Raw genomic sequence first — 26,089 nt, 5'->3', positions numbered from 1 at the left:
AGACTGAAGGCAAAAGGAGAAGGGGGCGGCAGAGGATAAGATGGTTAGATAGCATTACTTACTCAGTGAACAGGAATTTGAGCAAACTCTGGGAGATAGTGGTGGACAGAGGAGCCTGGTGTGCTACAGTCCAAAGGGTTGCAAAGAATCATACAGGACTTAGCGACTGAACAACTCTGAAGCTTCGCAGCACTCGCTGCTCTCTTTATTGTAATACTAGTGATAGTCCAACTCATCTAGATCTGGTTAACCAGGGCCTTAAATTCCATACTAAGGGGCTTACAGAGGGCCACTAGGTTTCAAGGCAAACTAATAAGGCATTTCTGGTGAAAACAAAAAAGAAGGGGGTGCAGAAACTATTTTCTCTCTGCAGCATGTTGCTATGTGTCAGGGATCAAGCATGGCTACCCTAGTTTAAAAAAGTGAAAACAGGTTACTCTCCAAAACTTGCTCACTAAGCAGCTTCCACATCCTCATCACCTTCTCTACCCTCTGTACTGCTATACCGAAATGGTGCTTTGAGGGTTCAGCAACGACCTGCTACTTTCCATGTCTAGGGATTTGTCCCGCTGTCCTCATTCTCACAATTTAAGTCCGTGGTCTTTCAGAAACATTTTCTTCTTACACCTCATTAACAGATCGAGGTTTTTTTACACATATGTAATCCCCCCCGCCCAAAGAAGCTTAATACGAAGCTTAATTGGTTAAGGCTGGCTATGGGTGGAGTCTTCAAGAAATTCTGAAAGGTAATTTTGAGCGTTTTAGACTTGAAAGGGCAGGTGACAATGCTTCTAAAGTGAAGGGTCAAAGTCTGTAGACTTTTAACAGCGCTCCAGGGCTGGGAGATAACTTTCTGTTGTTAGTTTATGAAGGAAATCAACAATTGAAGAGGGGCTCGCGTCTTTTTTTACCTAAGAGCCCAAGTAAGAGACTGGGAGAACTGGGCGCGGTTAACCCTGGGCGCGCCCTCAGCGCAGCCGGGACTCACAACCTACTTCGCCCAGGGGCGGGGCGCGCCAGGCGGCTCCGCTTCGGGCCGGCGGAGGGGGCGTGCCCGGCGGGCGCGCGCGGGCGCTGAGGGGGCGTGTCCCGGGAGTGGCGGCGGCGGCGCGGGTCGGGTGCGCGGCGCAGCCTCCTGTGCTGGAATGTGCGGCTCCCGCGAGCTCAGGGCGCAGGAGCAGAGCAAGCGCCGCCGAGGCCTGGGGCCCCAGAGCCCGCTGTGGCTGGCGGCGGCGGCCCGGAGCGCAGGGCGCGAGCCCGCGGCCTGAACACTCCCTGCAGCCCCACTGGGTCTTTGAGGGCCTCGACGGGCCCAGCGGCCAACTTTTCCAGCGCCTCCCTCCCCTCCCCCGAAACTCCTGCAACAAAGAAAAGTAGTCCGTGAAGGAGCGGCGACGCGGGTCGTCGCCCCTCCTCGCCCAGGAAGGCCGGTAAGCGCGGCGCGGTCTGAGACACGGTCGGGTGGGGGCGGCGGGCCGGCCGGGCGGCCGTGGCCGCGGGAAGGGGAGGGCGCGGAAGGACGCGGAGCGAGGCGCTGTCCAGGGCTGATTTGCAGATACTGTGGCTCGGGCGGCGGCGAGCGCCGCGTCGGGCGGGGGCGGGCGGCCGGGCGGGATCGGGTTACATCGTCGCCGCCGGGGGGCTGGGCCGGGGGCGTCGGTGGGGAGCGGCGCGGCGCCGGGACCCCCTCCCCAGTGGAGGCCGGGCCGCCGCGTCCGCGCGGGCGCAGGCGGCGGGGATGTCTTGTCCCGCGGCCAGGAGCGGAGCTGCTTGGGGCCCTAGTCCTGAAACTTCCTCTCGTGCTCCTCCTGCTCCGGGTCCCGCCGCAGCCCCTCGCCTGCCGGCGGCCCTCGCGTCCTCCTCCCTCCGCGGCCTCTCCCTTTGGCCGGAAGGCGCCGTTGAGTGCGGCCGGGCGGGTTGAGTCAGCCCGGGACCCGGGCGGTTCCGCCAATGGGGCTGGACAGCGATTTCTGCGCTCGGGCCGCCGGGTCGCCGAGGCCCTGCGTGCGGGGTCGTCTGGCCGCCGCAGTCGGCGGGTCCGGGGCGCGCGTCCCGCGGGGCGCCGTGGGGGAGTGAGCCTGAGACTTCCGGGGCGCAGGGGGCCCCCTCTGGCGCTCGGGGCCCGGCGCCTCGGGAGGGCGCCCGCGGAGGCTCCCGGCCCCCTGCGGAGGGCGAGCCCTGGGCGGGCGAGGAGCCGGACGACGACGACGCGGCAACTTCGCTCACTCTTCCCGGGCTGGGGCGCGCGGGCCGGGAGGGGGCAGCCTGGACTGGGAAGACTCGGTCTGGCCCAGCGGCGCCCCGAGTTTGCCCGCCTGGCGTCTTCCGTGGTGGGGAGCCCAGCAGACGCTTCAGGACGACTTGGTGCGTCGGTGGTGCAGCGAGCGGGCCGAGGCGAGGGCGCCGGAGTTTGCGAAGAGCTGCTTTGTGTTTGGTACGTATTTTGAGAAAATGGCCGAATGCCTATTTCAGTTAGGAATGCCGCGGCCGAGGCGGCGCTGAAGGCAGCACGTAGGATCCGAGCGGCACGTTGGGCTTTCGGGCTGTGCGCGGACGGCCTTCCTGGGTAATGTGGGGACGGTAGTTAGGGTTGGGGGAGAATTAGGAATTCCGAGTCGCCTGGGCTGTTTCGTTAAGGCCTCGGACAGCCTTTGCTTTGTGTGATGGCATTTGATTCCGACTTTCGTTGGTACCTATGACTCAACGAGTTCGTGTTTATGCACTTGGGTGAAACTGATTACTGTTTGTATTTTGGGTTTAGCTTTTTTTTTTTTTTTTGTAGTCTTTGTCACCTGTTTTGCTTTTTCTGATTTGTAAGAGAACACCTTATTCGTGAATAACACCTTTTAGATTGGAAAGTAAAGTGTGAAGACGGTGTATAAAAACCCCAACAAGGTTTCAGGGTGATCTTGTAATGGCTCCGCTTTACAAGTGGGCCAAGTCAAGCACAGTGCAAGAAAGTTGCTGATTGTGAAGAGGAGTTGACTTATTTTATATGGGGATTTTAAAGTTTCTTTACTTTGCTTTGTGAAGTCTTAAATACACCAAAACTCTCTTCTTAACAGGAGAAAAGGTGATTACTTTTTTTTTTGTTTGCTTTTACTTTTTAACAGGTCAAATAATAAAAAAAAGACCTAAGTAGTACTTTTTCACAATATAGTTGATCCTTGAACAATACATGTTTGAATTGTGGTGGTCCACTTACACATGGATTTTTTTTCCAAGGGATACTAAAGTTTTTGAGCTTTGCAGTATTTTGAAAAAATTAACAAATCAACCATGCAGCCTAGTAATTTCAAAAAATATTATCACACAAATGAATATGTAAATATATGTAAATACTAGTCTGCTATTACTTACTACTGACCAATCTAACAGAAGGTTGAAATTTATCAGGACTCTTGCACTCAATCGCATAAGCTACTGCACTAGTGCCATTCATAGAAATGTAAATTGAGACTCATTATTAAATCATAATTGTGTGAAAGTAACTCTAGTACATACAGTACTAATGTAATAATTTTGTGGCCACCTCTTGTTAATTTTGTTGAGCTCAAGCCTTGCAAGGGTGTGCTGAAAATGCTAGGTGAGGCTAATCAGCACTCTGTCCAGTAAATTGTGTTTCAGTAAAAAGTCACCACTTGGCCTTCTAGCATATTTTTCATCCTGTTTAGTGCAATACCAGAAACCTTGAATAACGTCATGGACCCATAGTAGCACTTGTGATACTGGAAGTGTTCCCCAGAAGCAAAGTTGTTACAAGAAAAAGTTGAATTGCTTGATGTGTACTGGTGTAGACTGATGTCTGCACTTGAGGTTGCCCACCATCTCAAAATAAATGAATCCATACTAATTTTTTTTTAATTAAAGAAAAAGGAAATTGGTGAGATCATTACTGCAGCTACACCAGCAGGCCTGAAAACCTTGCATGTTTTGGGAAATACCTTTTTATGTCAAATTGAAAATTCACTTAAAAGTCGTTTACTTATTTATTTTTGGCTGTGCGGGGTCTTTGTTGGTGTGCTGGCTTTTCTCTAGTCGTAGGGAGCAGGGGCTGTTGTCCCTAAGTCGTGTCCTACTCTTTTGTGACCCTGTGGACTGTAGCCCGTCAGCTACATGAGATTGCCCAGGCAAGAATACTGGAGTGCTCCTTAAAGTAGTGTTGCTTTGGACAGTGCTCCTGGCCACCCAGAACCCCACAAATTCAACAGTAATTAGGCTGAAGTGGTCTGCTTTCCCTGAGAAAGAATTGTCTCTGATTCTGCCTGTAGATCAGGGAATCTTTAGGCTCATTAGACATGATACATGAAAAAGATGGGAAATGTTGTCAATCCTATGGGAGGAGAACCCTGATAAAACATCATGAAAGTCTGAAAGGATTACACCGTTGAAGATGCTGTTTTTATAGCAAAAGCTGTGAAGACCATCAAGCACCAGGCAGTAAATTCCTTTTGGAGAAAACTCTGTCCAGATGTTGTGCATGACTTCACAGGATTTACAACAGAGCCAATCAAGGAAATTATGAATGAGATTCTGGATCTCACAGCCAAAAAAAAAAAAAAGTAGGATGAAGAGTTTTAGGACAGGGGTCTTGGGGAAATTCAAATCAGAAGAATGAAGATAACTTGATGGAGATGAGTGCTTTTTTACAACATGGAGCATTCTGTGATACCGACAGTGAAGCTAAAGCAACCCGTGTAAGGATTAATACCATATAGGAACATTCTGGGAGAAATGAAAAAGGACAAAAGTCAAACAAAATTTGGGATGCATTTTTATCAAACTGCATGAATCTGACTCTCCTGCCTTCTCCACCTCCCCCTGCACCTCTTTCACTCCTTAGGAGACCAACCCTTCCTCCTCGCAGACTGCTCAGTGTGAATGAAGACAAACAGGTTGAAAGCCTTTGTGATCCTCCACTTCTGCTTAATGAACAGTAAATAATCATCATGTTGTACAGTTAATAAACTTATCAGTTGTGTGTGTGTGTTGTGAAAAATCTAGTAACTTTATGGCAAGAGTCCCGAGACGTTCCTGTGTCATCATCTTTATCACCTAAGTGTTCATTCTGTAGAACATAGTGTGCAAGACTCTATTGAAGTGGATAGCCTACCCTTACATTAATAGAAGGTGATTGATATTTAACGTAAAATTAACTATCTGTTTCCCTGCTGATTTTTTTAACTGTGCTTTCAAAAAATCACACCACCATATAGTATGCCTTTCTCCTAATTGGTAAAACTGTGTATCAGCCTGTTGCCACAGGTAAGTAGTTTTTTTTAATGTGACATTTCCAATGCTGTGTGATGAATATGACTGTAGTACTGTATGCCATAACGTTTTTATAAAGATTCAGTCATTTGCACACATGTTAGACTATCAGGATGCAGTCATATTGATCACATTAAGTTATCATAAAGCAGTCATATTGTTGCTGCTTTGTTATCAGTGCATAAATGTTACACCCATAAATAAATACGAATTTCTTTTTCATTCTGTCTTTTCATTTTTGATGTCTAGCATTAGTAATGTTTAACAACAACATTTTTAATTGTATAAGACAATATGGGTATCTTACATATGTGTCCATAAACTTATGGTATCAGTAAATACATTACTGTAAATATATTTTTTCTTACAATTTTCCTTTTTTTTGATGCTGGAAAATTTTTACTATTTGTCGTCCCACAAAACATCTTTTGTTGACATTCTACAAGTGGTGACATTCAATAATATCCCAAGAAAGTATCTTTTTGATTTCTGTAATATTTGTTATTTCAAGGAGATTTTTTAGAGAAACTTGATGACTTTCTGTCTGAGATATTACATCTTCCTGGTTTATATGTTTTTCTCCCTCTTCGATAAAAGCAGTTGGAATTGAAGTGTCATTTGCTGTGATACCAAAGTTTTTCAAGGCCTGTGAAATACTGTTATTTGGGGAAAGATTGAAAATAATTTTAGTAGGTAAAGTTCTTGTCTTCATTTTTCCCATTTTGGAGAGGTGAATGGCCTTGTTTGCTGCCACAAGTATCTGAAATGCATTGACAGTCACTGTAGGGCTTATTAACTAGCCATCAGTGGCACCTTCTAGGGCATTTTTTTTTCAAGTCTCTAGCATTTTTTACATATGTAAATAACAGAAGGGTCATCCTATATTTGGGGAAATAGGTCCTGCTGAGGTGTTAACTGCATTTCATAGATAAACAGGATTTAGTACTCCCAGAACCTCAAGACTAGCTCCCTGTTCTTGCCAGCTCCTTTGTCACAATTTTGGTGAGTTGGGGGTTACCAGGGTGATGTATAGCCACTAGACTGTCAGCCTTCAAAGGCAGAGACTGAACTGATCATTGCGGGGCTGCATCCCAAGGCCTGACTTTGGAAGGTGCTCCATAAATGAAGGTGCAGAGAGTCTCAAGCCATCACCTGGAAGATCACGATCATGGGTGTCAGGGTTGGGTCTCCTGTTCTTGCCCAGCCCCGCCTGGCCTGGCCCTCCTTATGATTTTATTAATGTCTTCTTTTCTCTAGCTTACTATATTGTAATAATACAGTATGTAATGTATATAACATACCAAGTATGTGTTAACTGTCATCAGTAGGCTTCTGGTCAACATTAGGCCATTGGTAGTTAAGTTTTTGTGAAGTCAGAAGTTTCACTCAGATTTTAGATTACACCAGGGAGTTAGTGCTCCTAGCCCCTTGTTGTTCAAGGGCCAATGGTAGTTTATTCTTTTGAAGATAGTTGAGTTCATATGAGATTTAATTCTCGGACCAATTATTACAAGCTTCTACTTTGCAGACCATACTTTTAATCTATGCACAGTTGGCTTTTGGATTTTTTTCCCTTTTCTGATTTAGACCGGTAAACTGTTGAAGGGGGAGTTAAGAGGACAGCAGTTTACTATCCATGTATAGAATTTAAAATATAATTTTAAGTAGCTCTAAAAATGAAGGTTACTTAGTTTTTCCACCAGAAAGTAAAAGTGCTTGAGGGAAGACACGCCATGTGTCAAACACTTGATAGAATTTCCTATAGGAGTCATAGAAATTTTTTTGATGACTGCAATAAAGAGAATTTGGAATTACAAAGCTATTTTAAAGGCTTATTTTCAATAGTTAATGAAGCTGATTGAGTTTAAAGATTATGTGGGAAAATGTATTTTTTTAAGTTACAAAGAACTACAGTGATGTTTTGTTGTAGACCGGTAAACGTTGTACTTAAACTGGTGCTTCCGTGTGTTTTGTTTTGTTTGTATGCAGAGCACAGACATGGCCACCCAGGTGATGGGGCAGTCTTCCGGAGGAGGAGGGCTGTTCACCGGCAGTGGCCCCATGGGCATGGCCTTGCCAAATGACATGTACGACTTGCCCGATCTCTCTCGAGCTGAACTGGCTGCGCCTCAGCTCATCATGTTGGCAAACGTGGCCTTAACTGGGGAAGTAAATGGCGGCTGCTGTGATTATGTGGTTGGCGAAGAAAGACAGATGGCAGAATTGATGCCTGTTGGGGATAGCAACTTCTCAGATAGTGACGGAGAAGGACTTGAGGAGTCTCCTGAGGTGAAAGGCGAACCCAGTGGGCTGGAGAAGATGGACCTGGAAAGTTTGGAACTCAGCGTTGTCCAGCCACGGCCTGTGTTCGAGGCGTCAGCTGCCTCAGAAACGTACAGCTCCAACAAAGACCTTCCTCAGGAGACGCCCGCAGCAGAGGACAAGTGCAAGACCTTGAAGACCAAACCCTTCCGCTGTAAACCGTGCCAGTACGAGGCCGAATCTGAAGAGCAGTTTGTGCATCACATCCGAGTTCATAGCGCCAAGAAATTTTTTGTGGAGGAAAGTGCAGAGAAGCAAGCAAAAGCCAGGGAATCCGGCTCTTCTCCTGGGGAAGAGGGCGATTTCTCCAAGGGCCCCATCCGCTGTGACCGCTGTGGCTACAACACCAATCGCTATGATCACTACACTGCTCACCTGAAACATCACACCCGAGCCGGGGACAATGAGCGCGTCTACAAGTGCATCATATGCACGTACACCACAGTGAGCGAGTATCACTGGAGGAAGCACCTGAGAAACCACTTTCCAAGGAAGGTTTACACATGTGGGAAATGCAACTATTTTTCAGACAGAAAAAACAATTATGTTCAGCATGTTCGAACTCATACAGGTAAGAGGACCTTTCTCATTTATGAAGTGTACTGTACCCCCCAAAATGGAACAGTCTTAAAAATGTGAAAAATTTCAAGCATCTCAGAAGTAAAGAGAATGCCTCACTGCACCCACAGGTACCCATCACCTATACTCAACAGTTAGAAATTATTGTTTTATCACATTTGGCAATCATACCTCATACATCAACTTGTACTTCAAATAACAGCTTTATTGAGATGTACTCTGCTTCGACACAGTTCATCCGTTTACTGTTAAAATGCATTGGCTTTAGTATGTTCACAGAATTGTGCAGCCAACACCACAATCAATTTTAGCACATCTTCACCCCAAAAGGAAGCCCTTCTCAGGGGTTGCTGGCCATTTCTCCCCAACACCCCTTAATTATTCACTTTTAAATTGACTTTCAAATCTGTGTAATTAAGGGGTCTTAGTTTTTAAAAGCAATGTTTGTAACTATTGATAATTGCATTATATTTTCTTGGTGTCAATTAGTACCTTTGAGGACTGATTACTGGTCTGAACAACATAGATAAGATAACCTAGTACTCTGCTCCTCCCGTCAACAGAGAAAAGAGCTGTGGAATGCTGTTTGTTTCACATCCCATTTGCAGTAGTTCTCACTCTGTAGGATTGAACCCCGTGCTAAAAGTGAGTCTTAGTGAGAAGAGGAATTGATGTTGAAGTGGTAGGCAGAAACAAGAAAGCTTGCAGGTGAAATTCCATTACAAGAAACACATTTGCAGCAAGATTTCTAAGCTCCAACAGATGGCTTCTGTGTAATTTAAAGCTTTAAAATCTGGTCAAGTAAAATACTTTGCAGTCTCCTTGGAATTTGTTTTAACCTGTAATTAATTGTCTCCAGGCTTTGAAACCGTTTTGTTTCAAAAGTAAAAAAAAGGTACAAACATTTCAAAATTACATGGCATAGGACAGGAGAGTTTCTGGGAATCCTACACCATTAATCACTTAACAGTTTTAATTAAACAGACTAAACTAACCTCACCAACAGTATCATAAAACAAGTTCCAGATACCAAATATACTTCCGCCATAAATACTTCATGTTCCTTTAATAGTTTTGTGAAACCTTGGGGCCTAATTTAGGATTGGCCTTAATCTGTAGAGCTTTCAGGTAGTAACTGACATATGGTAAAATGCATGAGTTCTACATGTACACATCTATGAATTTTTTTAAAAAGGTATTATTGACAATGGTGAATATTTACAAATCTATACTCATAACCAGGCTTCCCAGGTGGTGCTAGTGGTAAAGAACCCACCTGCCAGCACAGGAGACATAAGAGACCCAGGTTCGATCCCTGAGTCAGGAAGATCCCCTGGAGGAGGGCATGGTAACCCACTCCAACAGTCTTGCCTGGAGAATCCTATGGACAGAGGAGCCTGGCGGGCTAGAGTCAGACTCAGCTGAAGTGATTTAGCACTTACGTAACCACCATACAAGTCATCATAAGGAATATTACCAGGGTCTTTGTCATACTAAATTTTTATTTTATTAGTGTCAGTTATATTTTAATACTTTAAAAATTGTTGAGTCACTGAACAATTTAAAAAATTTCCCCCAAATCTAAAAATGTTTTCAATGATAAATCTAAGTAAGTTGATTTAAGAACATTTTTAAATGTTCTTAACATTTAAAAAACGAGGAAGATGCAGAGATCTGGAAAATTTTTACTTCTAGTATAAATTTCCAATTTTTTATGTGAATTTTTTGAAACTTAAAAAAAAATTATTTATTTTTGGCTGCATTGGGTCCTCCTTGCTGTGCTGGAGCTTTCTCTAGTTCAGAGTAGGGGCTACTCTCTAGTTGCAGATTTCTCATTGTAGTGGCTTCTCTGTTGGCAGAGCACGGGCTCTTGGCTCATGGGCTTCAGTGGTTGTAGTCCCGGGGGGCTTGATGGCCTTGTGATATCTGGGATCTTCCAGACCAGGGATCAAACCTGTGTCCCCTGCGTTGACAGGTGGCTTTTTAACCACTGGACCACCAGAGGAGTTCAAATGTTTTTTGTTACAGTGGTTTTTTGTCATTTACTTACAGTCTAGGTGCCTAATTTAATGTTTTGAAATTTTATTTTTATTGAGTTATAATTAGCATACAGTATTAGTTTGAAGTATATACAACATAGTGATTTAACATTGTTGCATATCATGAAATGATTAGGTGACTAATTTTAATGGCTGTATTTTATATACTTCATCATCTGTTGAATAACTTTTCCTCACCTTAATGTAAGATTGATATTTCCACAATAATATTATGACTTCCATAGGTACACATATCTCATTTTGCATTTTTAGTGTTAAACTTAGTGTGTCTTAATACTTTTAAAAAGCTTCCTTCCCCATCACCCCCATTATAATTATTTGTGGTGTTTAAAAAAAAATTTCAAAATAATTTGTTGGTGTATAAATAGAAGGATACTGTTTTGATTATGTAAATTCTGAGTACCTTTGGTTTTAAATACATGCATGAAAATTGTATTTATGGAAAAATTAATGTATCTAGTGCTAATGAGCAGAAATATAGAAATGATCCACAGGAATCACTTGTTTCTTACTTTTCACTTAGGGAACCTTTTCAGGCTCCTTAGTGGGTCTCTTAAGTTCCTTTACTGAGTGCTAAGGGTTAGGTGCTTTTACTCTGCTAATCTTCAGAAAAATTTGCTGAGGAAGCAGGGTGTTTGTTTACCAAAGGCCTGAAGTGATGTTCCCAGGGTCACATGCAGCTAAGATTCAAAGTTCTGAATCTCTTTTTATAGGTAATTATCATGGTAAGCGGCTGAGGATTTTTATTTGACTCTTCACTCAAAAGATTTTTCATTTTGTGGGTTTGCTGTTTAGCTGGTTCACAATTTCTACTTTTTTAAAAATTAATTTTTATTGAAGTACACAAATTCTACTTTAAAAGCTGACATTTTTGCCTTATGTATGACTGAAAAATTACTAGCATTTCTAGAGTATTTATGCCTGGTTTGTGCATTACACACCTGGATCAATCTATTTGTTATGAAAAATTTTAAAAGTAAATTATCCTTAGTTGATCCTTCATGTTAATCTGAAAGGGTATTAAATTTTTCTTTCATTCACTTTTTTTGGTAACAGCTTCACTAATGTACAATTGATAAACCATACAAATCACTGTGGATTGAACTATTCTGAGTATTTCATATAAATGGATTCATATGTGACCTTTCACTTAGTGTATTTTCAAGGTTTATTCATGTCATATGTACAGTACTTGTTTTCCTTTTATTGCCAAATAATATTCTGTTGTATAGATAAGTAATATTTTATTCATCCATTCATCAGTTAATGAATATTTGGATTATTTCCAGGTTTTGGCTGTTACGAGTAATGCTGTTATGAATATGTATATGTTTTTGTGTAGATGTAATATTTTTATTTCTCTTGGGTAAGTATACACCTAGGAATGAAATCTCTAGACCGTATGGTAATTATGTTTAATCATTTGAGTAACTGACAGATTGTTTTCCCAAGTGGCTGCACTGTTTTACAGTTCCACCCATACTGTACCGAGGTTCTGAATTCTCCACAAATAATTCTCCTAACAAATATATTTTAATATCTGTCATTTTGATTGTAGCCATTCTTTGGGTGTGATGTCTTCATGTCTGTGGTTTTGATCTGAATTTTTCTTATGGCTAATGATATTGTGCATCTTTTCATGTTTTTATTGGCCATTTATATGTTTTCTTTACAGAAATATATCCAATGTTTTTTAAGCTGTCTTAAAATTCTTCCATGTCAAAGTATGCATTTTGTTGCTATGATGTATTTACAACTAATCTATAGCTACTGACTAATAACAACTGAATAGTTATTATAGATACATTTCACACTCATCAATGCTTTCTATTTTTTTTGTACTCTTTTCCTTATCCCATTTTTTTAGAGACAAATATTACTGTGACTTACAAAATAATAACTGATGTTTATTGAGGGCTTTGTGTGTCAGGCACTGCATTAAATGCTCTGCATATATTTTCTTGATTTAAATTCTCACAGTTCTAGGAAGTAAAGATACTTTTACAGAAAAAGAAGCTTGTCCAGAGTCATAAGTATTATCTTGTGGCCAAAGAACAGATGAAAACAAATTATCAAGCCTTTTTTTTTTTTTTTTTAATGTAATGTTCCATTGCGTCCTGAGAGACAGCTGATTTTATTTTTATTTATTTTTTAATTTTTCTGGCTGCACCCCGTGGAATGTAGGATCTTTGTTCCCCATCCAGGGATCCAAACCATGCCCTCTGCATTGGAGGTGTAGAGTCCTAACCACTCGACTGCCAGAGAAGTCCCTATCAAGCTTTGTTTAAAAACTATGTTTTGTGGTTGACAATGTGTGTCGAAAAAATACGTATTTCCTTCCTTTGAGTCTTTGAATTATTTAGTAAATTACTGGCCTGTCATCCTCAGTTACTCTCAGCCCCTGTCACTTAATGATTATAATTCGCTTTAACACTGACCTGACTGTTTTATAAAAGTTCTGGCTACCACTTGAAAATTTTAGCTTGAAACAATAGCTTCCTCACTCAAAAATGTTACTGCTTAAAGCTTACAATTTCAAATAGTAGTTTTATCATTTATAAAGGCCAAAAAAATTACCCAAGTCATAGCATCAGAAAATTTGGGTAGATTTTTAAAAGAATATCATTGAAATATAGTTGATTTACAATGTTGTGAATTTTTTTAAGGATAATTTTATTTTTAAAATGTTGCTGATAACCTGATCCAAGATAGTTTTTCAGTTCTTAATATTTAGTGTAATAACCATGTAGCATTACTGTGAAAATTAAAAGGGCTATGAGAATTCAGAAAGCCAATGATACTTATTAGCAAAGCTGAAATAATGTAGTTATGTGTATTTTAAATGATCTTTCTAATACATGATAAAAATTGATCATTTTGCCAGGAACAGGGGGAAAAAATCCTTGTTTAAAAAATGCTCAGTACTGCATGATGTGTATATGGTTGATAAGAATGGTATTTGCATTATTTTATCATTTGAACACTAATCATTATATTTTTGTAGGTGAACGTCCGTATAAATGTGAACTTTGTCCTTACTCAAGTTCTCAGAAGACTCATTTAACCAGACATATGCGTACTCATTCAGGTTGGTAAGAAGTGGGAACCAAAAAAAAAATGTGTTTTATTGTAGTTGCTTTGTATCGCTGTGTTAGTGGCCACTCTACAGCAGAGTGACTCAGTCACATGGTGTACACATCCACTCTGACTGCTTTCCCGTCTGGGTCGCCCCAGATGGTTGAGGAGAGTGCTCTGTGCTATGACAGTAGGTTCTCATTAGTTACCTGTCTTATACATAGTGATTCATGTATATGTGTCAGTCCCAAGCTTCCATCTATCGTTTTAAGTAAAAGTGCCATGATAAGAAAGTTCTTCTAGACTTGGAACTGGATCCTAAATGTTTACTTAGAGCATAATTCTGAAATTAGAATTAAAAATTAGTGGTCTACTAGGGTAGAGCTGTATTAAATGGAGATTCCTAACCAGGGAGTCCATAGGTGGGATGTCTGAAACTGAATGTAGATGTATGTGTGTACTGTGTCCAGGCAGAGGGTCCTCAGTTATCATCAGAACTTAAGTTCCATGATGTAATAAAAGCTGAACATAGACCAAGGCTGGTTCATCCTTGTTGAACCGCCTCTGCTTTTTCATACTCCCACCCAGCTGCACTGCCTCCCTCACCCTCCAGCGGAGCGTAACACCAAGTTTCATAGGGTGTGGTTACCAGGTTCCAGGGGTTCCTTCTTAGCTGCTCAGTTTCTGAAATTTGGATTTGTTCTCTTGGGAGTTGACAGGGTTTCTGAGGGCTGATTTATAAAAAGCCAAACTTTAAAGAATGGTAGATGACCAGGATCTCAATTTATTAACTTATAATAGATAAAATATAGGGCTATAGCAAGTTGAAGATTTATATCCCCTCCAGTGACTGAAATTATCAAGAGCACCAACCATAATTGGTCCCCATTATTAAAATACATAGATAGATGGCAAGGTTAGGTCAGTATTAGCATAGTGGTCTTGAGTGGATAATTCGTTTTAGTCACAGTGACCCTTGGTGAACAAGCACATCTGATCAGCGTATTCTCCTAAATTTAGAATATATAGCCCCGTGGGGGAATTCTGCCAAAATTTTGCTGTGTACCAAAGTGTATATAGACCCAACTCCCTTACCTTAGGATAATAGTTTGTGCTGTCTAATTGGATAGCCACTATCCATATGTGGTTACTGAGCTTGTGAAATGTGGCTGGTTTGAATTGAGATGCATACCTGAATTTAAACAGTATGAAGAAAATTATATAAAATAATCTTTTTAAAATATTGATTACATTTTGGCATGATGCTGAATATAGTGGGTTAAGTAATAAATAAAATTATTGTTACTTGTTTTTTTGGGTTATTTTTTTTTTAGCCTTTGTAATGTGACTGCTAGACAACTTAAAGTTACCTCTGTTGCTTGCATTTTATTTCTGTTGGGAATTGCTGTTCTAAGTCAGTGATTAAGACTTGATTACAGTATGAATTCTAATTTGGGCAACTGTGAGGGATCACAGCATGCTTACTGGCCCTTCTTGACCTTACATGCTTGTCAGGTTTTATACTTTGAGTCTTCTTAACTATTGAGTTGAATCACTTAACCAGAAACCTGTTTCTTTTGGGTGCTTTGTGGTTTCACTTTCTGTGGGTATCTGTTGAGGATAGGCCATCGTATCCTACTAATATTTGTGCTGTAGCCTTTAAATAAAAGAGTTTTTCATGACTTAGATCATTTCCATTTTCATAACTGTCTTGTGATAATGTGTGTGTGTGTGTTAGTTGCTTAGTCGGGTCTAATTCTTTGCAACCCCATAGACTGCAGCCCACCAGGCCCCGCCATCCATGGGATTCTCCAGGCAAGAACACTGGAGTGTGTTGCCATTTCCTTCTCCAAAAGGAACTGTAGAAAGAAAGAAAGGGAAGTCGCTCAGTCGTGTCCAACTCTTTGCAACCCCATGGACTGTATAGCCCACCAGGCTCCTCCATCTATGGAATTCTCCGGGCAAGAGTACTGGAGTGGGTTGCCATTTCCTTCTCCACTTGTGATAATAAGTTCTGTTATTGTCCCCATTTTACAAATGGGGAAATTAAAGCCTTGAAGAAATACAACCATTTTTTCTGTGGAATGTCCTCTCCTCTGGATTTGTCCTAACTTAGCTTTCTCATGGTGTCTTGAGTTTTTCCTCTTCCCCTGTGCCGTGTATAACATGCGCACTGGTAATTAGGTCTAGTGCCTGGCTGTAAGTGTCTCGCTTTTAACATCTGGTTGACCTTATATTAGTGTCACTGGGTCAGAATGACAGCGCACTTGTGTTTTTCATTGAATCAGTGATACTGTTGTCACTGTATAAATGTTTATCTCTCTTTTACAGAGATATTGTTGTTACACATATTACTGTTTTACACCAAACAATAATGATTGCCTGAATGATTTTGCATTGACTACTGTTATCTTTTGCTGTATTTTAAAGTTGACTTTTACTATTTGCCATTGTAATAGAGCAAATATTTTTAAAGTGTTAATAATGAGTAGCAGTTACTATTTATTGTATGCATGCTGGGTACTGAAAAATTGAAACTTGTTATCTTAAATCTTTGTACCTCTAGAATACTTATATACCGGTTTATAAATTAGGACACTGGTTTTGAAACGATAAATGTTTTGTTTAAGGTTAATTTGTCATTCTTCCAGTTTAGGAGAGCTAGGGTTTGGCGTCAGATTGTCCCACCCTCATTCTTAGTCACCAGCAGTGTTTAGAGAATGTTGTGCTCAGAAGGCGGCTCAGGAAGCCAGAGCGACGGCGCTGGGACACGGGGTGGGCAGAGAGCAGAGCCGCCGTCTCTCACTGGACACCAGTAATTGTGAGTCACGAACAGGGAGCAAACATGGCTCGTTGGTGCCGAATTATTTCCAGTGGGTCCTATATTGTGAATCATTGAGGCTGAATGTGGTCAGACTGGGAAGGTAGCCTTCCTAACTGGGTTGCATAGAGTGAACATCTTGGGTGCTTTCTCTGTGATCTGGAGTCTGATCTTTACAGGTCAGCTTGGGCGTTCACTTCTCTGTTCATCTTTTAAGGAAGAGAAGTGTGTGCTTAGATTCATTTCTGGAAGAGATTAGGGTCCATTGAGTTGGTACATTTTAGCTAAAATGACAAATTAGTTAAGAAACAAAACCACATTGGTTATTTCCTTGGGTGGCACTTCCATTCGGGTAGGTCTTCTGAGGCCAAAGTAAGAAGGGATCAGAGTAATGGTGTGGTGAAATATATAGACACACTAACCTAATCAGCTGTTATTCTGTGTTTTATATGTGTTTGTAAGTAATGGTTTTGAAGCATCCTCACTTAAATAGTTTATAGAGATCCTGATACATTCAATTTATGTTTGCCATTATATTTTTGTATGTATCACCCTGGATAGTTCCCCCATTCACCTAGCATAGGAGTTCATTTTGAAAATTTTTAAACAGCATTTTATTAAGTCTAATTTACACACATGAAAATGCACACATCTTAGGTCAGTGACTTTATATGTTTTCTTATTTGACTGCCATCTAGGTGAAGACACCAAATGTTTCTACTACCCTTAGAAAAGTTCCCTCTTTACTGTTTCCAGTCAGTACTCCCCTGTTTCCCCTCAACTGATAACTGATTTCTGTTAATATTTTTTTACTTCTGTATAATGTTTTTAAGATTCATTCCATGCTGCATTATCAGAACTTTTTGTTTATTGCTGAGTAGTATGTCCCTATTACTGTTTAATTAGAAATTGCCTTTATACTCTTTCTGGGCTCTTTTTGATAAGAATGTGCCTTACATCTATAATTTATTTAGGAAGAATAAAGTAGACATATGACACATTCATAAAAGTAAAATTAAGAATGAGTAAATATTCCTAGAACTGGAAAAGGGAATTAAGTTAAAACTGTTGGTACAGGGCAAAAGAATGTTCATTCAGCTAGATACTAATAAACTGAACTGGATGAATTGATTTTTCAATACAGTAAAGATTTAATGACAGTAAAGCAAAAATGGGGGTGGAGTGAAGGAAGCAGTTAAAGGATGTCATCATAGTTTTAAACAGAATCCTAGGCACTCCCATTCCCAGACTCTTTCACACATGGAGGCTTACACCTTGATGCAGGCTGTGTAAATACCCTCATTCATTACGGCTTATAAAATGACATTTATTTATTTATGGCTGTGCTGGGTCTTCATTGCTGTGCAGGCTTTTCCCAAGTTGTGAGCCGGGGCTTGTCTTGGGCTGCTCACTGTCATAGTGTCTCCTGGTGGGGAGCACGGGTTCTTGGGTGCACACGCTTCAGGAGTTGTGGCACGCAGGCTTAGCTGCTTCTCAGCATGTGGAATCTTCCTGGATCAGGGATCAAACCTGTGACTCCTGCATTGGCAGGCAGATTCTTTACCACTGAGCCACCACGGAAATCCATAAAATGACATTTTCATTATAATTCTTTTATGAGCTCAAATATTTTCCTAAAGGGATCGACTCCATTCATCAACTGTTTGTATTCTCAAAGGCAGGGTTTATATAGTAAGGCAAGATAAGCACATGAAATCTTCCCTTTTGTTTAGCCATTCTATAACTTAGACCAGTTCATTCCAAAAGTCATGAATTACAGGTAATGTGTATTGACTGTTTGGCCATTTGTCCTCTACTAAGTGCTTGAAATGGATTGGATTATTTATAGCTTATAACACTGAAGAGTACTTTACAGATGAGGAAGTTGAGCCTTAGAGAGTTTTCAGTACTTTGCTGAAGAACTCATGGTAAAGTTACAGAGCCCCATATTTGATCCCCCCAGGTATTCTTATTGTAGAACAAGTTCTTAACAGTTATGTCACGTTTCTTTTCCCCATTCTGTGCCTATATATGTTAAGTAGGTGTTTGTCTCCATTTAAGTCATTTAATGGAAAGGACAAGATAGGACCAAGTAGAGAGTAATGCATCGTGTTATTAGAAATCTGTTGGTAGACTAATATGTGGTCACTGACAACGGGAACATAGTCATAAACTGCGTTTGCAGTTTGCCATGCCTGAATAAGTTTTTGTGACCTGTCGTCAGACACCTTTTTAATCAGGTAAAGCTTACCATCTATGTGGTTTTATTAATGTCTGCATATAGTTTTGCTTTATGAAAAAAGATTTGGTGTGAATTTGAGAATGTTCGAGAGATGAATTTTCATAAATGTCAATTTCCATTTTTCTGCTATGCATTCCATTGGACCAGTGGGGTTTGGATACCGTTTGGTAATATTTGCTAGACTGTGATCTAGATGGGTATGTATTCAGGTAGAATGAGTTAAATCTTACGCCTTTAATTTGGGGGTGGGTGGGAGGCTTCTGGTCTTGTATGTGCCTGTGGTTATGACTTCTTGTCCTTATTTTATATGCCATATCTATTTGTATGCCCCTTTTCATTCACCTAGTTCCTTTGCCCAGTCTAGAAGAAGGTGGGAGAAAATCAAGAAAAGATGTTTAGCTTGTTACACTTTTCCTGTAGAATAGCAACTCTGGCACTGGAAAAGTTTGACTCAGCTCTTGCCATAAAGGACAAAGGGTTAAATAGAAAGAAAACACCTTTTGCTCCCTGAGGCCAAGGCATTGTTTTAAAACTTTCACAGGAAAAAAAAAATAAATAAATAAAACTTTCACAGGGAAGGTCTGGGAGTGTGGCAGAGTGTAAAATACTTGAAATTCCAAGGTTTATCTTAAATGAATGTATGGGAATTTTGTGTTCTATTCCATTATATGTTTAACTAAAGATAAAAACTTTAAAATTACCTTATCTCTTTGAGTGCCCTTGTCCTAGAATTAACATTAAAGAACCCAAGCCCCAAGGGGTAGCCAAAAAAAAGCCCAGATCAGTTTGCCAGTAATTGTGTACTTCTTGATGAATCTATGTTCTTTACTAGTGACTGAGTGCATTAGCTTAATGAATTTTTAAAAGATGATTAATTGAGATTATTCCATTTGGTATGAGAATCAGTCAAAGGACAGAGTTAAGATATACAAATAAATATGGTAAATATAAGTTGCATGATAAAGTCTTCATGAAATAGTTTCGGTGGTTTTGTTTTATTTATATATATATATATCTGTATCTATCTCCACTTCTTGATGAGCATATTTGAATAAAATCTTTATTTCATTTCTTAACTTGTGCCATCTGTAACATGTCTTGTCTGCCTTCAGGTGAGAAGCCATTTAAGTGTGACCAGTGCAGCTATGTGGCCTCTAATCAGCATGAAGTAACCCGCCACGCAAGACAGGTTCACAACGGGCCCAAACCTCTAAACTGCCCCCACTGTGACTACAAAACAGCAGACAGAAGTAACTTCAAAAAGCACGTGGAGCTGCATGTGAATCCACGGCAGTTCAACTGCCCTGTGTGTGACTATGCAGCTTCCAAGAAGTGTAATCTGCAGTATCATTTCAAATCTAAGCATCCTACGTGTCCTAATAAAACCATGGATGTCTCAAAGGTGAAACTAAAGAAAACCAAGAAGCGAGAGGCTGACTTGCCTGATAACAAAATCACCAGTGAGAAACCAGAAACAGAGCAGGCAAAAGTAAAGGGGGATGTGACTGGGAAGAAAAATGAGAGGTCTGTAAAAGGGGAGAAGAAAGAGAACGTTTCAAAAGAGAAACGGCCTTGTAGTAATGCCTCAAGCCAGGTGACCACCAGAACTCGCAAATCGGCCATGGAAGCGAAAGAAGTGGATGTGTCCCCAGGAAACAATTCAGAAAAGAGCTGCAGAAGCAAGAAAAGCAAAAGGAAGGTGGAAGCTGAAGCCCATTCCTTACAAGAGCCTGTTAATGATGAGGAACCTGTGACAAAAAAGAAAAAGAAGGCAGAAAGCAAATCCAAAAATAGTCAGGCAGTGCCAAAGGGTGACAGCAAAGTAGAGGAGAATAAAAAGCAAAACATTTGCATGAAAAACAAGAGGAAAACCGTGAGAAGTAAACCATGTAAGAAGAGCAGCCAGCCTGCTCAGAGGAGGCCCACTCAGATGGAGTCTGCTCAGGTGGGGTGTGTTCAGACGGAGCCGCCCCCCCCTCCTCCCCCTTCCCCTCCCCCTCCTGTGGGGGGCGTTGAGGTCGAGGTTGTCCAGAAGGGGCCTGTTCAGATGGAGCCGCCTCCTCCCCTGGAGCCGCCTCCTCCCCTGGAGCCTGTTCAGGCCACCCCTGTTCAGATGGAGCCGCCGCCTCCCCTGGAGCCTGTTCAGGCCACCCCTGTTCAGATGGAGCCCCCTCCTCCCCTTCCTCCTCCTCCCCTTCCCCGTCCTCCCCCAGAGCCTGCTCAGGTGGGGTCTGTTCAGACAGAGCCTCCTCCTCCCCCTTCCCCTCCTCCTCCTGTGGGGGACGCTGAGATGGAGGTGGTTCAGACGGGGCCTGTTCAGACAGAGCCGCCGCCTCCCACGGAGCCGATCCCCAGAAGGTCTCCTCGCAGAGATCATGGAAAGGAGAAGTCCAGCATGCTGAGTGAAAGGGCGCGGAAGGAGCAGGTCCTCATTGAGGTCGGCTTAGTGCCTGTTAAAGACGCGCAGCGTCTGAAGGAAAGTGCCTGTGCCCAGGATCTCTCCCCACCGTCACCAGCCCTGCCAAAGGAAAACTCAAGCGGGGAGGAATCGCAAGGCCAGCATTTGTTCCCTGCAGGCGAAGGAAAGAAAGAAGCCCCTCCTCAAAAAGCGGGAGCAGAAGAGGCAGATGAGAGTCGAGCTGGTCTTGCTGCTGTTATCAAGGCATCTGCCAACACTTCATCCTCTGAACAAAACTTGAATATGCCAGAGGGGGAAACTTCAGAGGATAAACATCAGGCCGAAGCTGTGCTCTGTGAAATGGAGGTGGACACTGACGAGAGGAAAGCAGCGAATTTCCCCAGCAGAGCCGCGACAGTTGAAGAACCAGTTTCACCACCACTTCCTGCTCTGCCGCTGGAAAAACATGAAGCGGTGTCCACGGCGGCTGTGGCGTCCCCACCTCTCACCGTGGCAGTGGGTGAGTCTCAGGAAATGGATGAAGACGAAGGCATCCACAGTCACGATGGAAGCGACCTGAGTGACAACACGTCAGAGGACAGTGACGATTCTGGATTGAACGGGGCTCGGCCAGTCCCACAGGAGGCCAGTGGGAAAGATGGAAAGGAGGCCTTGGCTGCCAGAGTGGCCGAGGGAGATTTCGTTTGTATCTTCTGTGATCGTTCTTTTCGAAAGGAAAAAGATTACAGCAAACACCTCAATCGCCATCTGGTCAATGTATATTTCCTTGAAAAAGCAGCTCAAGGGCAGGAGTAATGACACTCTGGTCAAGGTTTCAGTTCTTAGTGGATAAGGTCTCTGACATTTTATATTCATTTGCAGTAGTAGACAGCCTTTTTTTAAAATTAATTACTGTCCAATCTTGATTTTTAAGTGGCACTCTTTTTTTCTTAGGACTCCGTGTACCTACTCATGTACACATTTTAGTAAATCCAAGGGAGTTAGTATACTAAACCAGCAGTCATCTAAACATGTTACCTTTTTAAAAATATTTTTATCTTTTGCCTTTAACTGAACCAAGGATGCCAAGGTGGTATTAGAGCATTCTATCAATTTGTTCAGTTATAACTTGTCAGTTTTTTCCTGTCTTCCTGTTTCACTTTAGTTTATTCTTCATTCCTTGTTTAGCCCTATAAAAATTGGCTTACTTAAATAGCAAATTACTTGAAGAATTTGCTTGCTTCATATAAAGTTAGCACTTTAAAATTGTGTTAAAGATGAGAAAATACATTGAATTTGAAGAGAAATTCTGCCAGCATTTGATATTCTGTCAGTTCAGGTATTTACTTCCTGAGCTTTGATCAATAGGTATTTCTTATTTGTGTATATGTTAATTGTCATGAAAACTGATTTTGGTGTGTTTTTTTGTTTTGGTGCTTTAATGGCTTAAGATATTGCACTTTTTAAATCTATGCAGTTACATTTTTTTCCCTAGAACTAGCATTTGTGTTGAACAGTAACACTTTATACATATATTTGCATTTTATTTTTTCCTCTTTGGAGGGATGTTTTTAATCTTGTTTGCAAAAGGGCAGGTGTTTTTTTTTTCCCCTTGCTGCAACTGTCTTGCAGAATATTATTGTGTGCAAATTTCTGAGCAAATGAAATATGCAGGTTCAATTCATATATATGCCAGAGTCTGCGTTTCATATGTTATTTATTTTAAATGGATGTAGTGAAATCATAGCTCTCAGTTTGAACTTTATAATAAATAAACCACTAGGTCTATGTTGAATGGATATTTATCTCAAATATCAACCATAAGTAAATTTTTGACATGTCTTAGTACATCTGCTTCCTTAAAGTGCAGTGTTAAATCGTATCTTAGAGGAAAACCTCATTTGTAGATGGTTGTTGTTTATGTCTACTCCGCTGAATTAAGAGCTGTAATTTTTATTTGGAAACTGCAAATCTGGAACTAGGAGGCATAATGACTCCTTCAAGTTACACGCAATATCAGTTTGTGAGACTCCAAAGCCATAGCAGTTACACAGAAAACCCAGGATGAGGAAGGTAGTGTGAGTGCTGGTAGACCAGCTGCTCCTCCTGTGAGCATGGTGAGGAGGGCTGGCGAAACGGAAGTTCAGTCCAGATTCAAAATCACACTTTCTCAGGGATCTCCACCAACTAGTGGGTGTCCTGGCTGTTACCGGGACAGCCTTTTTCTATAGATGAGGCCTCAAATGAGTTGCAGCTATTCTGGTGTTCCTATGAGGGTACTTTGTATGGAAGAGTATATACTCCCAAACTTTGCTGGTAGATTCTTTGGCCCGTCACCAGAGTATGAAAGAATCCAGCAAAGGATTTTTCTTATTGCTAGCAGTTACTCATCGTAGTCCAGTAAAGTATGATCCCCATAGGTAGCCTTGAATAATTTCAACCCTCCCATATTCTATTCTGAAATTACCACTTTATATTTCATTTATATTCTTTTGTCTGATAATGTCTGAGAAAGGTTTCAGAGTTCAGTGCAACGTGAAAGATTAGGAAAACTATTGAAGTATTGGTGGGAAACTTGATAAAAAATCATAGATTGAAGTTTGTTAAAAGACATTTGAACTTGGAATTGACTGGGAGGCCAAAGATATAAAGAAGCAGAAGACTTTCTCAAGACATGAGTAAGTTGTGTGTTACTGGTGTGCGTTTTGTGTGCATGATGGGGATTTGTTGAATGATGTTGAATTCTAAGCTCCGACAATCATTGTCAACGGAAGATCAAGCTGCAAATATTTATGTTTTAAAACTTAAATTATAAGGCTAGTTAAACCTTTCTAACTATTTTTAATGTTCATGGGTACATTTTGTATGTTACCTTTTAACAGTACATGTGAAAAAATTCATGTTAAGTACAAATTGCCAACTGGGAATCAGTTTGGGAAAGAGGTTTTGTGGATTCTTTGATACTTCAAAAAAAAAATTTTGACTTCTGGGGAATTTGGTTAATTTTCTTATCTAGATTTTAAGGCTAGAATGCCAAAAGTGAACATATGAAGGAAATTAAAACCCTTTATTAAAGTGATCTGTGAAAACATTGTTACTGGAAATTGAATGGACTTGAGGCCTTTCTTCTAGAAAACAAGGACTTGACTGTCAGGCCTATATTAGGTTCTGAAACTTAATGCCATGTATTTGTACTTATTAAAAATTGTTTCAATGAAAAGTGTATTAGTAATAAGAACTTCTGGTCTAGTTGGGAGTTCTTCCATTTAAAAAATGTGATATTTACGTGGAGCTGTTTTGAGTCTTTTTGTTTTCTCAGTTTCCCCTCCACTGGATAGGATTGAAGCTAGAATTTTCCCTTTTGATAAAGGAATGAAAGGTGAACATGTTATTTGTAAATTGATATTTAGTCCTAGAGCAAAAGTTGAAAGACTAGAATATGTTATAAGCCTAATCCTAGGTAGCCTTATAAAAATATCTCTTTTAACTATCTTCTGAACCTATATTCACATTGGTTTTTAAGATATATTAAGTTATATATTTTTTCTCTTTTCAGAGCTGCTTCTGTGGGGCTGCCCCCCTCTTTTTTTTTTTTTTTTTTTTTTAATGAGGTGTCGTTCACAAAGGGCTGCCTTTTTTGAAATATTTCTTACAACTATGGCTGGGTGTTTTAGTCTTCCAAGAAGGGCCATTGTAACTTTATTGTAACTTTAGAAGTGACTTCTGAAGTCAAGTGGTCTTTAACTTTGGGGACTACTTTGCATGTAAGTGCTAATTCAGATTTAAGCTTGAGTTATCGCATATCATCCCATGAATATTGACAATGGACAGAATACCTTTCCTGTAGTTTCAGTTCTAGACTGAAAAGCTTGGGAAGAAACTTCATTTTCTTTTTTGCACAAATCAGAAAAACAGCTACTGTGCAGAGTCTCCTTGTTGACCTCAGCAGGTGAACTGGACTGCTAGTTTTAATTCAGACTAGATTGGATGGCTTTTATATTTTCACATGTATACATAGACTCTGCATTTTCATCAACATCCATTAGTTATTGAACTTTATGAACTGGCATTGAGACATTACAACAGTGTTTTGTTGCACCAACTTTATTAATTTTTACAGTGCAATACATGTTATTTTTCAGAGACAAACCAAAGTTTAATTTCTCAAGGTTCATGCTGTTTACTTCAGCAGCATTTGATGGAAGATCTTTTATATACATTTGTAATAGATAAAAATAAACCAGACTGCAAATCCTTTTTCTTTCTTTTTTAAAGCAAACCATGTACCAAGTTTTTTGGTTCAAATTGTGTAGGATAAGTTAAATTGCATTCTATTAACCAATATGTCTATTTCTGTAAGTATAGTTATGTTGAAATAAAGTTTTAAAACATTTCATGGCTTTATTTATTATTGGTATATCAAGTAAGTCAAATTTATTTGGCTGAAATTACAAGTGTATTAAAAATTTTCAAAATCTTTTACCCAAGGTAACAGTAACTCACAGTAAGTGGAAAGATTGTGGCAGACATTGTCCTTTGGGCTAACTGTCCTAGTGGTAGTGGTTTCAAGCCTTTCTTTCTATAATTTGTTTTCTGGGAGGTGGAGATGAAGGTCAGGGAGAAAAAACCTGCAGACGATTTACAGGAGGTTTTCCATAGTAATTTCTTTCCAACTACAGATCCCTTTTATAGTTTTAATGTAGATACCCCGTCACAGTCGCAAGCCTGATATTAATTTTGACTCATAATTGGGAAAAGATGTACTGAAGAGAAAATTAGAAGTTACATTGAATGTTCACTAGTTTAAGGATTTTCCTGTATTCAGTGGAAATTGAGAAGAGTACGAAAACCATGAAAAACTGATAAGCCATATTCTAGTAAGATTCTGTTTGCTTTGTTAGTGGAAATATACAATTGTGCTGTATGTTGAAGGCTTAGATATTTCTGTGGCCTTTAGAAAGAGGGAGAACAAGTTGGAGAAACATCAGAACAACTGGATTGCATTTTGTCTTGATGCATCAAGTGACCTATAAGATCGTGAATCAGGAAAGAATGGATTTTTCTTGTTGAATTGATGAGCAATTCACCTTTACCCTCCTGTAAGACTCTATCAGCAAAAAGAAAAATGAATTTTCAAGCATTTATTTTATTGGCATGGTTGAATCAACAGGAAGTACAAGTTTTCTGCATGGTGCAAGGATATATGGGGAAATTATCATGAATATATAAATGTTATTGATGTGTGGCTTAGTTTGTTACCTTTAAGTTATCAGTGTATTTGGTTACAAGTGTGTTTCTCCTGTCCTTTGCCACTCCTTTCT

General features: G+C 40.6%; 1 protein-coding gene across 2 annotated transcripts; it reads left to right on the top strand.

The window, feature by feature from the left end:
• The first annotated feature begins 1,186 nt into the window (after positions 1 to 1,186).
• LOC133058859 (RE1-silencing transcription factor-like) lies at positions 1,187 to 25,162 on the top strand. 2 transcript variants are annotated; one of them, XM_061145882.1, is made up of 4 exons: positions 1,187 to 1,430; positions 7,261 to 8,164; positions 13,237 to 13,320; positions 19,483 to 25,162. In XM_061145882.1, the coding sequence occupies exons 2-4, from the start codon at positions 7,270 to 7,272 to the stop codon at positions 21,582 to 21,584; spliced, it is 3,081 nt and encodes a 1,026-aa protein (XP_061001865.1). In that variant the 5' UTR covers positions 1,187 to 1,430; positions 7,261 to 7,269; the 3' UTR covers positions 21,585 to 25,162. The 2 variants fall into 2 exon arrangements, with proteins under 2 accessions (XP_061001865.1, XP_061001864.1); XM_061145881.1 differs by lacking the exon at positions 1,187 to 1,430 and adding an exon at positions 2,190 to 2,434.
• The last annotated feature ends 927 nt before the right edge of the window (positions 25,163 to 26,089 follow it).

The sequence above is a fragment of the Dama dama genome, chromosome 6 (assembly GCF_033118175.1).
Source record: "Dama dama isolate Ldn47 chromosome 6, ASM3311817v1, whole genome shotgun sequence".
Taxonomy (NCBI): domain Eukaryota; kingdom Metazoa; phylum Chordata; class Mammalia; order Artiodactyla; family Cervidae; genus Dama; species Dama dama.
The sequence above is the reverse complement of the archived record's forward strand: the minus strand, read 5'-3'. Positions and strand labels throughout refer to the sequence as shown.